Raw genomic sequence first — 18,649 nt, 5'->3', positions numbered from 1 at the left:
TCATTTACTAAGGGCTCTACATGCTTAATTTCATGTTTCTAGGTTAAATTTTATAGAAAACTCAAAAAGTACCAGTCGAAAGACGAAAAAGTACCAAATAGTCCCCTTTTATAGATTCTCATTTACTAAGGGCTCTACATGCTAATTTTATGTTTCTAGGTTAAATTTTATAGAAAACTCAAAAAGTACCAGTCGAAGGACGAAAAAGTACCAAAAAGTTCCCTTTTATAGATTCTCATTAACAAAGGCCTCCGCATGCTTAATTTCATGTTTCTAGGTTAAATTTTATAGAAAACTCAAAAAGTACCAGTCGAAGGACGAAAAAGTACCAAAAAGTCCCCTTTTATAGATTCTCATTTACTCCGGTCTCTACATGCTTAATTTCATGTTTCTAGGTTAAATCTATCTATATATATAAAATTCTAACGTTACTGACTGACTGACTGACTGACTGACTGATTCACTGACTGATTCATCATCGCACAGCCTAAACGGTTGAAGCTAAAGAGCTGAAATTTGGACAGGAGGTTGGTCTCCCGCCAAATAGATCCACTAAGACGGGATTTTTGGAAATTCGAATGTTTAGGGGGTAAAAAAGGGTAAAAACGGGTAAATTCGGTAACCTTATATCTCCTAAACTAGAAAAGATACAAAAACAGTTTAAAGCTTATCGCCGTTCATTTAAAAAATAAACGGACAGGTGTCTGGTACTTTTTTAAAATTCGGCCCCTTTAGGGAATAAACGGGTAAAAGCTGTATTTTGGTACTTTTTTCGCACCCCATGTATCTTTTAAACCAGTGAACATTCAAAAAATATTTTTGACTCCTTCATAACTTAACGAAAAAATAAAAATATGAATTTAGTACTTTTTGGATATTCGGACGTTTAAGGGGTTAAAATTGTACCTATTTTTGGTACTTTTTTCATAAAACATTGTTTTTGGTTTATTAACTTATACATATGAATACATAATAACGCGCTCCCACTACGATGTTGCAACTTTTTGGAATAGAATTTTTATTTCGTTAATGGGGAGTAAAAAAGTACCAAAAGGGGTAAAAACGGGAAATTTGATTTTATTCAACCACAATGATCCAATTTAGATAAAATTTTTAAATTTAGAAACACTAAATATCCTAATGGGGTGTTATTTGGAACCCCGGTATCAAGTGATATTTTTTGGTACTTTTCATTCTCCAACTGGTCCTTTTTGAGTTTTCTATGATATTGAAATAGAAACATGAAATTAATAATAAAGGGACTTTTCGCTACTTTTTCGTTCTACACAGGTACTTTTTTGTGTTTTCTTTAAAATTAAACCTAGAAACATGAAATTAAGCATGTAGAGCTCGGAGTAAATGAGAATCTATAAAATGGGACTTTTTGGTACTTTTTCGTCCTTCGACTGGTACTTTTCGAGTTTTCTATAAAATTTAACCTAGAAACATGAAATTAAGCATGTAGAGCCCGGTGTAAATGAGAATCTATATAAGGGGACTTTTTGGTACTTTTTCGTCCTTCGACTGGTACTTTTTGAGTTTTCTATAAAATTTAACCTAGAAACATGAAATTAAGCATGCGGAGGCCTTAGTTAATGAGAATCTATAAAAGCGGACTTTTTGGATCTTTTTCGTCCTTCGACTGGTACTTTTTGAGTTTTCTATAAAATTTAACCTAGAAACATAAAATTAAGCATGTAGAGCCCTTAGTAAATGAGAATCTATAAAAGGGGACTTTTTGGTACTTTTTCGTCTTTCGACTGATACTTTTTGAGTTTTCTATAAAATTTAACCTAGAAACATGATATTAAGCATGTAGAGCCCGGAGTAAATGAGAATCTATAAAAGGGGACTTTTTGGAACTTTTTCGTCTTTCGACTGGTACTTTTTGAGTTTTCTATAAAATTTAACCTAGAAACATGAATTTAAGCATGTAGAGCCCAGAGTAAATGAGAATCTATAATAGGGGACTTTTTGGTACTTTTTCGTCCTTCGACTGGTACTTTTTGAGTTTTATATAAAATTTAACCTAGAAACATGAAATTAAGCATGTAGAGCCCAGAGTAAATGAGAATCTATAATAGGGGACTTTTTGGTACTTTTTCGTCCTTCGACTGGTACTTTTTGAGTTTTCTATAAAATTTAACCTAGAAACATGAAATTAAGCATGTAGAGCCCTTGGTAAATGAGAATCTATAAAAGGGGACTTTTTGGTACTTTTTCGTCCTTCGACTGGTACTTTTTGAGTTTTCTATAAAATTTAACCTAGAAACATGAAATTAAGCATGTAGAGCCCGGAGTAAATGAGAATCTATAAAAGGGGACTTTTTGGTACTTTTTCGTCCTTCGACTGGTACTTTTTGAGTTTTCTATAAAATTTAACCTAGAAACATGAAATTAAGCATGTAGAGCCCTTAGTAAATGAGAATCTATAAAAGGGGACTTTTTGGTACTTTTTCGTCCTTCGACTGGTACTTTTTAAGTTTTCTATAAAATTTAACCTAGAAACATGAAATTAAGCATGTAGAGCCCTTAGTAAATGAGAATCTATAAAAGGGGACTTTTTGGTACTTTTTCGTCTTTCGACTGATACTTTTTGAGTTTTCTATAAAATTTAACCTAGAAACATGAAATTAAGCATGTAGAGCCCGGAGTAAATGATAATCTATAAAAGGGGACTTTTTGGAACTTTTTCGTCTTTCGACTGGTACTTTTTGAGTTTTCTATAAAATTTAACCTAGAAACATGAATTTAAGCATGTAGAGCCCAGAGTAAATGAGAATCTATAATAGGGGACTTCTTGGTACTTTTTCGTCCTTCGACTGGTACTTTTTGAGTTTTCTATAAAATTTAACCTAGAAACATGAAATTAAGCATGTAGAGCCCAGAGTAAATGAGAATCTATAATAGGGGACTTTTTGGTACCTTTTCGTCCTTCGACTGGTACTTTTTGAGTTTTCTATAAAATTTAACCTAGAAACATGAAATTAAGCATGTAGAGCCCTTGGTAAATGAGAATCTATAAAAGGGGACTTTTTGGTACTTTTTCGTCCTTCGACTGGTACTTTTTGAGTTTTCTATAAAATTTAACCTAGAAACATGAAATTAAGCATGTAGAGCCCGGAGTAAATGAGAATCTATAAAAGGGGACTTTTTGGTACTTTTTCGTCCTTCGACTGGTACTTTTTGAGTTTTCTATCAAATTAAACCTAGAAACATGAAATTAAGCATGCAGAGCCCTTAGTTAATGAGAATATATAAAAGGGGACTTTTTGGTACTTTTTCGTTCTTCGACTGGTACTTTTTGATTTTTCTATAAAATTGAACCTAAAAACATGAAATTAAGCATATAGAGCCCGAAGTAAATTGGAAACTATAAAAGAGGACCTTTTTGGTACTTTTTTGTTCTTCGATTGGTACTTTTTGATTTTTCTATAAAATTTAACATAGAAACATGAAATTAAGCATGTAGAGCCCGGAGTAAATAAGAATCTATAAAAGGAGACTTTTTTGTACTTTTTCATTCTTCGACTGGTACTTTTTTCAGTTTTTTATAAAATTTAACCTAGAAACATAAAATTAAGCATGTAGAGCCTGGAGTAAATTAGAATCTATAAAAGGGGACTTTTTGGTACTTTATCATACTTCGACTGGTACTTTTTGAGTTTTCAATAAAATTAAACCTAGAAACATGAAATTAAGCATGCAGAGGCCTTAGTTAATGAAAATCTATAAAAGTGAACTTTTTGGCACTTTTTCGTCCTTCGATTGGTACTTTTTGAGTTATCTATAAAATTAAACCTAAAAACATGAAATTAAGCATATAGAGCCCGGAGTAAATGAGAATCTATAAAAGTGAACTTTTAAGTACTTAAAATTGAGTACTCATATACAATCATCATTTCTTCAAATTAGGGAATTACCAATATTTAAAAATTTGTAATCTTTGTAAAACATATTATTTTTTCCTTGCTAAATGAAGAGCCAACATATTTCTCATTCTATAAAAACCCTCGCTAACAAAGTAGCGGGTAATAAGCTAGTTTTATAGAAAACTCAAAAAGTACCAGTCGAAGGACGAAAAAGTACCAAAAAGTCCCCTTTTATAGATTCTCATTTACTCCGGTCTCTACATGTTTAATTTCATGTTCCTAGGTTCAATATTATAGAAAATCAAAAAGTACCTTTTGAAGAACGAAAAAGTACCAAAAAGTCCCATTTTATAGATTCTCATTTACTCCGAGCTCTACATGCTTAATTTCATGTTTCTAGGTTTAATTTTAAAGAAAACTCAAAAAAGTACCTGTGTAGAACGAAAAAGTAGCGAAAAGTCCCTTTATTATTAATTTCATGTTTCTATTTCAATATCATAGAAAACTCAAAAAGGACCAGTTGGAGAATGAAAAGTACCAAAAAATATCACTTGGTACCGGGGTTCCAAATAACACCCCATTAGGATATTTAGTGTTTCTAAATTTAAAAATTTTATCTAAATTGGATCATTGTGGTTGAATAAAATCAAATTTCCCGTTTTTACCCCTTTTGGTACTTTTTTCCTCCCCATTAACGAAATAAAAATTCTATTCCAAAAAGTTGCAACATCGTAGTGGGAGCCCGTTATTATGTATTCATATGTATAAGTTAATAAACCAAAAACAATGTTTTATGAAAAAAGTACCAAAAATAGGTACAATTTTAACCCCTTAAACGTCCGAATATCCAAAAAGTACTAAATTCATATTTTTATTTTTTCGTTAAGTTATGAAGGAGTCAAAAATATTTTTTGAATGTACACTGGTTTAAAAGATACATGGGGTGCGAAAAAAGTACCAAAATACAGTTTTTACCCGTTTATTCCCTAAAGGGGCCGAATTTTAAAAAAGTACCAGACACCTGTCCGTTTATTTTTTAAATGAACGGCGATAAGCTTTAAACTTTTTTTGTATCTTTTCTAGTTTAGTAGATATAAGGTTACCGAATTTACCCGTTTTTACCCTTTTTTACCCCCTAAACATTCGAATTTCCAAAAATCCCGTCTTAGTGGATCTATTTGGCGGGAGACCAACCTCCTGTCCAAATTTCAGCTCTTTAGCTTCAACCGTTTAGGCTGTGCGATGATGAATCAGTCAGTGAATCAGTCAGTCAGTCAGTCAGTCAGTAACGTTAGAATTTTATATATATAGATTATAGCACTTTTCAGTTTATTCAGTTTTTTCAGTATTTTTTGTTGCTTTCTCTACTAGACTCAATAAACTTGATTATTTTTAAATATTTTTTTTTTTCTCTATCAGAAACTATTCGAGCTTATATTATGATTAATATTAAACAGAAATAAAACGACAGAAGGCAAATAGAAAAAGAAAGAAATCAGCGGACTTTTTAATTCAAATTGAAAAATTTATAGAAAATTTCTCAGTGAAAGCTATGAGAGAATAAGGCAAAATTCTTTTGAATTCGTTGACTGCAGTGAAAGCAAAAGTTTATTATTGCATTACGAGTCCTAACTAGTACTTGAAAGAACATTGCTTATTTGATTTTCTTTTTACGTCAATAACGATAAGTAATTAAAAATTAGAGAAAAAAAAAAAAAACACAAGGAAAGTGGTAGAAGGTGGCTAATATTTAGAATTAGTTTATAAAGAAATAAGAATCATTTTATTATGGCTACATTATTTCTAAATAAATTGTATATTTCTAAGAAACTTCTTAAGTAAAAAAGAAACAAAACATAAAATAAAAGTCTTAATTTCAATAGACTTGTATCTAGTTTCTATTAGAGAAAAATACCATAGTTTTATAATAAAACATTTTAAGTGTTTTTCAAAAAAAAAAAAAAAAAACTTTGTAGTCAACACACATTTTAAATTTGCTCTTATTGCTGCTGCCACTACTTTTGCTTATTGTTCACAACTGCAAAAATTAATTAAACATTAACGCTCCAGTTAAACTATTCGACCTAAAATATTCAATTTTCCTTCTTGTACTCCTGCTATAATGAAAATATATTTGGATGAATTAAAAAGGAATGAAAGAAAAACTAATAAAGTTGTTAAATTTTATATTTTCTTATGAAATATTTTCTGTTTGTTCTTTCTTTTTACCCACTTAATAATAAAATACTATCAACATCATTTTCATCTTCATCGTTCTCATCAGCTTCATCACCATGATGATGATGGTGGTGGTGGTGGCAATAATAAGTAGTGCTGAATAACTTTGGCTTTTTTTTCTACGAGCATCTCCTTCATCAGTTATTCATAACCCATTTTGTTTGAAAAGCATTTATTTCTTTCTTTCTTTTTTTTGTTGTAGCTTTATTTTGCCCACTTTCCATTTAACTTTCATTACCTGGACAAGAATATTTATAAGGCTTTCTATGTCGGATTTTTTTTCTTATTTCATCTTTTTTAGTTTTTTTTTTATCTACTGTTTTTGTTTAACCTTAGACTGCAGATGAAATTGAAAGTGCAATACTTGAAGGAAAGTGTGCAAAATACGAATAAGGTTTAGATTTGTGTTATAACTATAGGTCAAACATTATTTAGAAAATGTTAAACGTCCTTATACCAGACTCAACTTTTCAGATTAGAGCTTTGAACTTTTGCTTCTACGGTTTCTTTGTTTGGGTTTTAGGCGATCAGTACTATGTGCTTTTAGAGTTTTTTCAATCAAAAAGGTCAGAGGGCTGTTATGTCCTGAATTATTTCCGGAATTATGTATTATATTAAACACCGCGAAGAAATATATTTTAAACAGTTGATCCTAATGTAAACTGCCTCTTTCCCATTAAGGAGCAGGCAGGTTTTTAATATGTTGAACTCTTTGAAAACATTAGTAAGTTATTATGGAATTTTGCTGCACTTGAGGTCAAAATAAACAAACGTTTTAAAGCATAAATTAACCAATAGAAAATTCACCACATTAAAAGCAACCACAGTATAATGACATCTCTATGTTCTTTTTGAGGTATAAACAAGTCCATACTAAAAAAACAAGTAAGAAATTATAGTCGGGCGGGGCCGACCATATGATACCCTACACCTTTGACAAAAATATAATGTGATTTAGTTGCCATAATAAAGCATTTAAGTTGAATTGTACCTTGCCTTAGATATACATACTTAAGCCGTTTATTGTTGAATAAAATTGTGGACATTTAAGTGACATTTTTATGGAGGCTTTTCATAGGGGCTAAGGTCATATGAGAAGCTATTATTATGGAATTCGTGAGGGTCATTAAGTCTTGTATACAACTTGGTATTTGCATCTTTTTGTCGAGATATGAGTATATTAAACATAATTATGAACTTAAAAGCCTTATTCGGGGGTTCAGTTCTTTCGGGGCTAGGTGAAATAATGGATCGATGTTAACCATTTTCAATAGGCTTCGTCCCTGGGACAATAGAATATCATGTACCAAATTTCATTGAATTATCTTCAAAATTGCGACCTGTAGTTTGATTACAAGGTTTACATGGACGGACGGACAGACGGACGTACGGCCAGACGGACGGACGGACATAGCTAAATCGACTCAGAAAATGATTCTGAGCCGATTGATATACTTTATGGTGGGTATAGGACCAATATTATTGTGCGTTACAAACATCAGCACAAACTCAATATACCCTCCCCACTAAAGTGGTGTAGGGTATAAAAACATTAAGAAACCTCTACTCATTTTTCATATTCTGCTCAAGTTTAGTAATGTTTAGCAAAATGGGCTCATTTTGTATGCAAAACATCAACAGATGCAGTACACACAGCAACAAAATAAACTTGAAAAAAAAAATAAAACAATTCCTCAAGAAAACTACGAAAACAAGCCATAAAGTAAAAATAAAGACACGAAGGAAACAATGAAAGGGAACGACAAAAAAAAAACTGAGTATAAAAATGTATAAGCAGAAGACATGCATTTCATTTTGAACAAATATTGATGTTGCATTCTCAATTCTATACCTTCAAATACAACCTGAAGACACGCTGTACTTGTTACTTACTGAAACAAACTTTCAATGCTAAATATTTGGCCTTCAAAAGTTCAACCATAATAAATCTATAATATTTAGTATAAACGTAAACGTAATAGTTTCCTTGAAAAACTCTTACTAGAATTTCTTTTGCAAAAGGAAAAAAACGAAAGAAAGATATAAAAAAATTAAGAAATCTTAATATTGACTTAATGTATCACTGAATTTTAGCTTATACTTTTGATATAAGACACCGATACTACAAACACTCTTTATCTTTATTTAAAACTACGTGTAAACATGTTATTATCATATTGTTTATTACTGCTACGAACCTACGTATAATCATAAAATATTTAGTATGGTTTCATAGTCAAATGTTAAAATATTTGGCTATTCGTTTATGGCTTGCATTCCAGAGATAGTTATGGTTAAGAGCAAGTACATATTTTTCTGTTTGTGTTTAACATCTTGTTGTTTATTTCAATTTATCTTATGCCGTTTGACAGTTAATGCACTCACGTTCTCTCTACCGAAAACGTGCAATTGTTTTTCTATTTTCTTTATATAGGTTTTAATATTTTTGTGGAAATAAACGTTTCTTTTTATACGAGTTATTCTCTATTTTATTAAGCTTTTATATATTTATGGCATTTCATGTTGTTTCAAAGAATGCCATATAATAAGATGAGTTTAAGAACTTTGCTTCCCCAAAGTTATTAATAACTCTTATTGATAAATACATTTGTCACTCCATCTGTAATGTTTAAACTGATCTTTATATATACGGGAAATTTTATATTAAGTGACCCAACTCAAAAAATCGGCCAAGAACTACTGGAGTTACAGGGGGGGTTGCGTCACAGCGATTTATTCAAATGAATGTAACATTGGTGCAAACTTTATGAAATTCGGAAGACATCGATATTAAAAGTTGGGTCACTTGACACGAAATTACCCATGTGTATGTATATTGAGGTATATTCTTTTGGCTCCGGATACAAAAGTCTCAATATTTATGTTAAAAACGGCAAGACGCCTATAAAGTTAGATTAATAACCATTATATTACTAAGTTCGTAAAGAACAAATTTTTACAAAACGTGTTAACGGTTTACATTATATAGCGTAAACCGTATATTTCAGCCGGCAGTTTAAAAACTCAAGTTTTAAACTTTAAACAATTTTGTTAACCAAATTGTAAATGTTTTGAGAAATGTTCCATATGTCTTATAGACAATAAAGAAGGGAATAAAATAGTAAAGGAATTAAGTCGATATCTCTCACAGATTAGCGGTACCTGCGATTTTAATTTCAAGGATTACGGAAAAAATTATATTTTGGTAAAATTTTTGAAAAACAGGATTTTTTTTCTGCTGTTATTCATTCTATATAAAACTTTTAAAGAATATCCCCCCTTAAAACAAAATTTCCATACGAAATTTGATCGTTTATAAAATAAAATTGTGTTTATCAATAAGGGGGTATACATATAATTCAAGATAATAGGAAATATACATCTGAAGTTTTAGTAAAATCGAATAATTTTGAACCCATAAACTGTGAAGGTCAAACTTAAGCTATTTACTTTATTTCATAGTTAGATTTTATATTGTTTTCAACCGATTTAAATGAAACTTAGGCAAAATATATAATGAAGTCCCGTATTTAAGATTTAATCGAAAAAGTCTAAATTAACCCTTAAACGTTAATATATTTTTATAATTAAATAGAATATCCGAAATATATGAACAAAATATACGATACCACTTTGCGAGAAAATGGTGGGTGATAAAGGAAAATAGATATCAGATTCGGTTTCAGCACCTAAAACTACATTAAAATCAGTTTTCTCAAACGTTCATTTCGTTGGCCTATGTAATTATTAAAGAAAAATCGATGATTCTTTATCAGAATCCAACAAGTAAGAGTGTTATATTCGGCTATGCCGAATCTTATATACCAACCATCAAACTGTAGCCCGTAAAAAGAATGCTGCTCTGTAAACCTCAGGAAAATATTTGTAATAGGGCTTAAGTCAATTATGGACGTTCTCCTTCGAAATAACAAAATATTAATTTTTAAAACAAAATATTTTTGTTCAATTTTTAAGCCATATATGGGCGGAATGGTCAATTATGGACTGATTGTCATAAAATTTGATTAAAATGAAATTCAAACTTATTCGTTTTGAATTTCATTGCTGTTCTCGTATTTTAATTCAGTCATAAGCGTATAAGTCATTATCTAAAGGGGACCTTTAATTTGGGGCCTCGGGGGTAGAGATAATTATGAATCGATACTCATAAAATTTTGTAGATATATTTTGTTTTTTTGGCTGGGATCAACTGTAGACCAATCCTCATAAAATTATTAATGAAGAATTATAAAATACTTTTTATGACGAGTGCAACGATGAAGTACTGAAGGACCGATTCCGGACGGGATAAAATTTTGTAGAGCGTTTTTTAATAATACAAAACTTATTTATGTCAAAATTCATCGCTATACTAGTATTTTAAAGTCAGTAATTAGCGATAAATTAATTTTCTGAAGGGGACCTTAAAAGGGGGGTAGGGTCAATTATGGACCGATCCCTATAAAATTTGGTAGGGAGATTTTGGATCATGTGAAACTTATTTACGTCGAATTTCATTGATATACTCGAATTTCTAAAAAAAGTTATTACTGTTAAAGGTGTTTTTAGGTTGTTACTTGTATGGGGGCTATACGAAATCGTAGACCGATATTGCCCATTTGCAATATCAAACAAACTTTACCTATAAAGAAAATTTTTGAAAAATTTTAGCTCTCCAGCTCTTTTTGTTCGAACCCTATTGTGCTTTCAACAGACGACGGACGGACATTGCTAGATCGTCTTAGAACTTAATAAGGACCCAATATATATATACTTTTGTGGGTCTACGACCAATATTTCGAAGTGTAAAAAAACGGAGTTACAAAATCAATATACCCCACATCTTTTTTGATGGTTGGTATATAAAAAAATAGTAAGTAGCTAAGGTATGAGACCTTAGCCTTTAAAATTATTTACACAAATGGTTTTTCTTTCGAAACTATTTACACATTTCTATACTCCACGCTCCATGTGTTTATTATATTTAATTGAAATTTACATTTTTCATTTGAATTTCAAAATTTATTGCAATACTTTTTCAACATAAATAATACAATTCCATTCTATTATACTTACAAATACCATACAACACATACAATTGGTTTATAAATGAGCACTTAATCTCACTAATTAAGTTCATTTAATTTTATTTATTAAACAATTTTGTAAAATTTTAATTTAAAAATTATTAACAATTTATTAATATAATATATTGTTTGCTAAATTTTTTTCCATTATATTTAAGTTAATTTAGAGTAAACAATTTATATAATTAAAATAGTTTTAATTTATTTTACTTAATTTGTTGTTTTCTGTTTATTTGAACATGATAAATATTTAACATTTATTGGAAGTGTTATGTTTGAACATATGAATGACTATGTAATAGCTGTTAATTGATAATATTAAATTAATTAAAATTCTACATTATAAATTATGTTAATTTTGAATTTGTTTTGTTCCTGTAAATAGTATTAAAGGGTAGAATAAAAATCTGTGAATTTGTGCAATTTTGAATTCGAGTTTTTCTAATTTTGAAAAACCTAATTTAAGTGTAAACGATTTTACAATGTCTGTCTGTTTGTGTGTGAATAGAAATTTAATTTAAACATTTTCCGGAATCTTTGGATTGTCTACATTATCTTCTACTATGTCATACTGCGATTCATTATCATAGAGTTTAGAAAATGTCTCTAAATTTTGTATATGCCTTTATTAATTTATGTCATTATTAATTTTATGTTTATATATTTTTTGTTATTATAAATGCCAATATTTTCCAATGGTTGTAAAAAAAAACAACTATGTTCTACTTTCATTTTGAATTACACATTTTTTTTGATTATCATCATTTTTTTCAAATATTATTAAATTCCATTTTGCTGTCAAATTAGTTACATATTAAAAATGTCAATTGTCAAAGTAAGTAGGTATAGTATATGCAGTTTTAGTTTTTTCAGTTCAGTATTTTTTGTCTTCTTTTTCAAACAAAATAATAGTTCCAATAATAAAGTACATTAACCCCTCTTCTCTACTATATATACACAAAAATGAAATGCTATTAACTAAAAAGGACTCTATAGAAAAAGTACTAAAAATGAGGACATTTAGAAGCATATTGCCATCATTGTGTGCGTATGTATATCTTTGGAACTATAATTGAAATTATTAAAAAAATATCGATTGAATTTCAATGACTTGTTAAAAAGTCGAAAAAAAACTACAAAAGAAATGAAACATTGTATAGGAAAAAGGAGGAAAAAACGAAACTGAAAACTTTAAATTGTTAACTTAATATAAGTAGGAAGTAATACATAGAAATAATCAAAAAATGTTGTAGACCAAACTAAATATATTTGTAGAGTGGTTAGTAAGAGTTTACAGTGGAAAATTTAATAATTTATAAATATACTTGTTATTTTTTTGTATGTGTTTGTAAATATGTTTGTTTGCTTTAGTCAAGTTGATAAGTATATATATGACTACTGCAAAACTATTAATAAAACATTTTACCAACCGCTATTTTCACTCACATACCTTATTAAAAGTATACGGGAAACTTGGTTGGTCAATTGAAAATTCTGTTATTAACAAAAACGCATGAAAGTATTCAGACATTGTAATCAGAATGGTATATCGCCACTGGTAAAGGGAATCTATGAAACATACTTCTGCAGCTTTAGTTAATTTAATTTTAAATTTCATAAAATTATCTTGAAAATTGCGACCATGTTGAATGGAGATACAATCGGACAGATAGAGAGATAGACAGACAGACGGACGGACGGATAGACATAGCTAAATCAACTAAGAAAGCTGGATATAGAGCAATTATTTTGGCTTATAAGTTGTATATAGAGCAATTATATTGGCTGTAACAAACATCAAAACAATTCCATAATACAGAGTTTTTAATTTCATTGTTAACACATCGATATATTTCTTGCATTCTGGGACAGACAGACAGACAGACAGACAGACAGACAGACAGACAGACAGACAGACAGACAAACAGACAGACAGACAGACAGACAGACAGACAGACAGACAGACAGACAGACAGACAGACAGACAGACAGACGGACGGACAGACAGACAGACAGACCGGTGTACATAGCTAAACCAACTAAGAAAGTGATTGGTATACTTTATGTTGGATATAGGGCAATTATTTTGGCTGTTACAAACATCAAAACAATCCCATAATACTGAGTTTTTAATTTCATTGTTAACACATCGAAATATTTCCTGCATTCTAGGACAATTTACAGAGAAAAAATTTTAATCAATAAAGAAATTCATGCAATCATACTAAACACTTTTCATATTAAGTTAGACCTGCCACTAAATTTGTAAATAAGTTCTTGAAAAAATTATTAGAAAATATATTAAAACATATAAATTAGTTAATGAATCTTAGCGACTTTCAACCTTAAATAATTCCTCTAAAAAATGACTCATTCGCTCACTCACTAATATTAAAAAGTAATAAACTTTTAGTTGTACTTTAAGAAAAAAAAAAATAATAATAAAATAAAACTACATGACTTGTTGTTGTACAATTGTTGCACAATTATTATTGCTTTAAGGCTATTGGGTTGGTAGAAAAACGCATGAAGAATGTATTGCAGAGTCATGTGACTGGCGTGCGCTATGTCAAAAAGGTAGTCGCAATTGTATGTGTCGTAATATTATAAAAAAAAAAATTTAAAATGATTACGTGCTCATGTTAAAAGAAATATCCTTTAATTTTTTTCTACTTACCTTTTTCTTTTGCTATTTTATCAGGAGTTTTCTACTAGTGAACACTTCTTACGACACATATTGCAAATATGTATGTTTTAAATACACAAACACAAGTAAATACATAAATACATATGTAGTATATTCAATATTGTACACATGACCACTTCAAAGTTAATTTTCTGTTTGTTGGTTATTGGGTTTGTGAGTGTAGATGCATGGTTTAAAAACTGAATATTAGGGTAGTCTTTTTAATTTTTCGAGAGTTATGGGTCGTATATTGTTAACAATTATTCTTTATACTATAAGTTTTGTGTTTGTCTGTTTTTTAAGTTAATATTCTTTACAGATGTGGTTAGTTTGGTAAATAAAACAGCCACTATCAGTACATTACTACTCAAACTATCCTACATAAACTTGGTCCCGGTCGAACTAAAGGAATTCTCGGTATACAAAAAGTAACACCGTAGTGGTAAGTAATAAAAATTTATATTCCTAAACACACATACACACAAAAATATATAAATTTTTATATGCATAAGAGGTCAGTCTGAAAAACTATTTAAAACAATTTTAATATGGAAATTTGTGAACATTAATTCAAAACAATTTTCAAAATAATGGTTACATTACGGAATAAATTACAAAAAGTTCGGATTACTATGTAGTAAACTATATTGAAAAACGAATTTTTAGCCTACCTTCATTTAAAAATACATTGACATCACTCTGATGCTACATATACATAAGTAAATGAAAAATCGATCGATTTGTTTTTATGCATGTACTACATATACATATTTTTCATTGTTTTTTACATATTTAATACATCTACGTGCATGTAAGGTTGTATGTTACGCATAAGTATTAATTCATTGTGGCAGTCAAGTTATAGTAGAAAAAGAAACAAAAAAGAGTTGAAAAAAACTACAACATGCATTTTCATCTATATTTTATGAATAATCATGTTTAAATGACGAAGCCGGCCGGACATTAAAATTTCCGTTTTCTTTTTCCTTACATTCTTCAATGCTACACATAAATGCATGGTTGTAGTAGAACTTTTCTGTGTATTAGTTGCAACTCCCATAAAGAATTTACTGTATTTTTTATTTAATATAATTTAAAAAATTATATAGAAAATCGGGTACTCTTATATATCGGGAATAGTTTCGAACTGTTAATAGCAAAATATACAAACATATTGTATAATCGCTTTGAAATAATTAGAAATATACTTAAAAAATAATTACTACGGAGCTTTCTTTAGAACTTCAGCTTAATGATATTTTAAAATATCTTAAACTCAGAAAAATCTGTCACTTTAACTTTTCATTATTCATATGGCATTTGCTCTAAAAATATTTATTTGTTATCTTTTGTCTCTTTCATCTAATGTCATGTTCATTATTTGCTTTCAAAAACCAATATGTCTTGATTTGCATATAAATAACTAGAATTGTTGTATTTTGAACCGAATAGTATGAATAATTAAGTTGTTTTTCTACTATATTATGATGTTTATATATATTTTGCAGTTTTCAGCTTCACACATACATTTATACATCAATATAATACAAGGGGTGCAATATTTATAAAATTGCTTAATATTATGTTCGACATTTTTTTACCCACCATATTGTCATTGCGTTTGTAACACACCGAAATATTGGTCATAGATCCACAAAAGTATATATATTCTGGGTACTTATTAAATTCTAAGACGATCTAACCATGTCCGTCCGTCCATCTGTCCGTCTGTCTGTTGAAATCACGATAGGGACCACTTGGAAGTAGCAAATTTTGCATAAATATTTTCTAATGCTAAGGTTTGTTTGGTATTGAAAATGGGAAATATCGCTCCACGTTTTCGGATAGCCCCCATACATGTGGACCCCCGAAATACAGTTTTAACGGTCATAACTGTTTGAAAAGTACGAGTATAGCGATGAAATTCGACATAAATAAGTTTTATATAATTCCAAAATCTCTCCATTAAATTTTATGAGGATAAGGTCCCCTTAAAAATTGACTATAACGCTCATTACTGGCTTAAAAATACGCGTAAAGTGATAAAATTCGACACCAAAATCTCCGTACTATTTTTTTTTTAGGATCGGCCTATAAGTGACCCTACCCTCCATATAAGGTCACCTTCTGAAAATTACTTTAATGCTCATTGCTGGCTAAAAAATACATACGAGTATAACGATGAAATTTGACATAAGTAAGTTCCTCGCGAGCCAAAATCTCTCTAACAAATTGTATGTAGATCGGTCAATAATTGATCCTACCCCCCATATAAGGTCCCCTTTAGAAAACTCTTTTAACGCTCATTGGCTTAAAAATACGTGTAAAGTGATGAAATTCTACAATCATAAGTTATATACGAGCCAAAATCTCTCTACCAAATTTAGTAAGGATCGGTCCATAATTGACCCTATCGCCCATACAAGGTCCCCTTCCGAAAATGACTTTAGAGCCCACTACTGGCAAAAAAATACGTTTATATATTTTTTTTTTTTTAATTAACATTTTTTTTAAATTAATATTTTGTTAAGAGCTCGGTCCATAATTGACTTAAACCATATTCCAACTATCGCCCTAATATTTATAGGAGGGGGCATTCCTTTAAGGCATACGGTTTGATGGTGAGTATATGAGATTCGTCACAGCCGAATATAACACTCTTACTTGTTTGTTTCTTATTTTGTTAACTTAAGACCATAATTAAAAATTACCAAAAGTTATGGGAATAGGTTTCTTTAAATGAATCAAAAAAATCTGAAAATTAGTTTAGAACAATTCTTCACCATATTGCGTTTTATTCGCCCAATGACGGGGACAATAGAATAGTTCTTCTAAATATTTAAATTTTGACAACAAATTTTTTTTTGGTCATAATAAATGTTTCAACTATTTTATTTATTTTTTGCTTTTTGTATAAGGAAATACAAATAGCTACAACAAAGAAATCTCACCAAGCAAACAAACCAATTTTTTTTGTATACATTTACTTAGTACTTTTCTTATATATCCGCATTTTTCACTTACCTGATCTGCCCGTTGGTATTGTTTGTACAGCTGTTGTTGCTGACAATGTCTTATCCGTTGGTAGGACTACAGGCGGTATTGGCAAGGGACTCACTGTTGATGTTGTTGTTAAATCACAACATTCTCTTTCAGGAAATTCACTACATCGCACCAATTGCAAGGCGCCAAATATGGCAAACCATAGAGTCAGACAACAAGAAGATAGAATTTTTAAGTTTTTTATTTTAAAACGGGTCATGATGATGCCACCACCAACGATGACGATGACAACGATGATGATGACGACGACGTCGACGTCAACAACACAACACACACCAAAAACGACAACAACGTAGTAAATTTGTTTATTATTTTTGTTGTTACTACAACTAGTGTTGCTGCTGTTGCAAGTACTTTAATTGCTATGGTGATTATATTGTTGTTATTGCTAAAGTTTATGCTGTTGATGTGTTTTACTCCCTTCGTTTAACAAATACTTTCTGCTTCTACTTCTTCTGTTGCATTTGCATACACACATACATATATAGTATGTTGCATTCAAAATGTAGCTTATTGTGGGTGAGTAGGGAGGTTTTTTTATATTTAAAGCTGAGTAAAGTATATTTTGTATATTGTTATAATAACAGATTTTGTTGTTACTGCAATTTGTGTGTATGCTGCTGCTGCTGTTGCTTTCTTTACTTTCAGATTATTGTAGTTGATAGCATGCAACAACACATTGGGTATTAAAAGTGTTTGTGCTGTTGCAGTTTTTCTTTTCCTTTCTTATGTTTTTTTTGCTTTGTTTGCTGATTTTATTTATTTTTATAAAGAGTTTTAAAAAGGATATTTTTCTGCTTGCCAAAGAGGTTGAAAAATAAAATAGTTTTATGCAGTTTTTGTGATTTCGGCATATTTTCCTTTTAAATCTTAAAATAAGATTCTAAAAGGACAAGAGAGTTTCAGTCAGTTTGTTATTTATATATGTAATTACAAAAATATTGCAAGTAAAGTCTTTTGTTTATTAGAAGTATTTGTTTAATTTTTTAAATTTAGTTTTTTTAATTGATTTTTAATGTTTTTTCTTTACAGATTTTGCTAATCAAGGTGAGTTTTTTTTGTTAGTATAACTTTCGGCATTCTTTGTTGCAATAGCTGAGAAATTATTATTGTTAATAATAAATATAAAATATTCAAAACTTTGTCTAAATGTGTGTCTGAACTTGTTGTATTAAGGAAATTCATCACCAGTCTAATTGAATTCAATCTTGCAACACATAAGATTGTTTCAGATTGGTACATTGTACTTTTATATTTTAGCCAACATTTATAAATAAAATATATTTCCTAGAATTTGTTTAACATTATATAACAAGTTTTAATTGAAGAAATTAATTGTGTACAAAGATACTTGAAATTAAACGGCCAATATATTATTTAGTATTCCATGGATGTTAATTGAAGGCTATTATATTGAGGTTTCTCAACAACTTTGGCATTATTTATTACACTGGTACAGAAAAACTAAAAACAACTAAATATTATAAAAATTTTACACTTTTCATTTGTATGTAGAAAATTATAAAAAAACAGCGTATATACTAAAATTACAGACAAAAAAATTGTACCAATAAAAAAAAATTTAAAATAAATAAAACGAGCTCAATGAAAGAAAAAACCGTAAAGTACTAATGGCCTCAAAAAAGTTTTGTTTTATTAACTATTTTTTGTAAATGCGGTTTTTTACTAAAAAAGTTGTTTTT

At 29.6% G+C, this 18,649-nt stretch overlaps 1 protein-coding gene across 3 annotated transcripts in view; it reads right to left on the bottom strand.

The window, feature by feature from the left end:
• Nucleotides 1-17,823, bottom strand: part of LOC119604992 — a 188,026-nt gene extending 170,203 nt beyond the window's left edge. For all 3 annotated transcript variants that reach the window (XM_037957932.1, XM_037957929.1, XM_037957931.1), the window contains exon 1: nucleotides 16,908-17,823. In XM_037957932.1, coding sequence (XP_037813860.1) covers nucleotides 16,908-17,145 — 238 coding nt within the window. In that variant the 5' untranslated portion in view covers nucleotides 17,146-17,823. The remainder of the gene's footprint in view (nucleotides 1-16,907) is intronic.
• Between the last annotated feature and the right edge of the window lie 826 nt (nucleotides 17,824-18,649).

The sequence above is a fragment of the Lucilia sericata genome, unplaced genomic scaffold (genome assembly GCF_015586225.1).
Source record: "Lucilia sericata isolate MDLA Ls3-8-SP2 unplaced genomic scaffold, ASM1558622v1 Contig000449F_arrow, whole genome shotgun sequence".
NCBI lineage: Eukaryota > Metazoa > Arthropoda > Insecta > Diptera > Calliphoridae > Lucilia > Lucilia sericata.
Note: the sequence above shows the minus strand (reverse complement) of the source record. Positions and strands in the feature narration are given on the sequence as shown.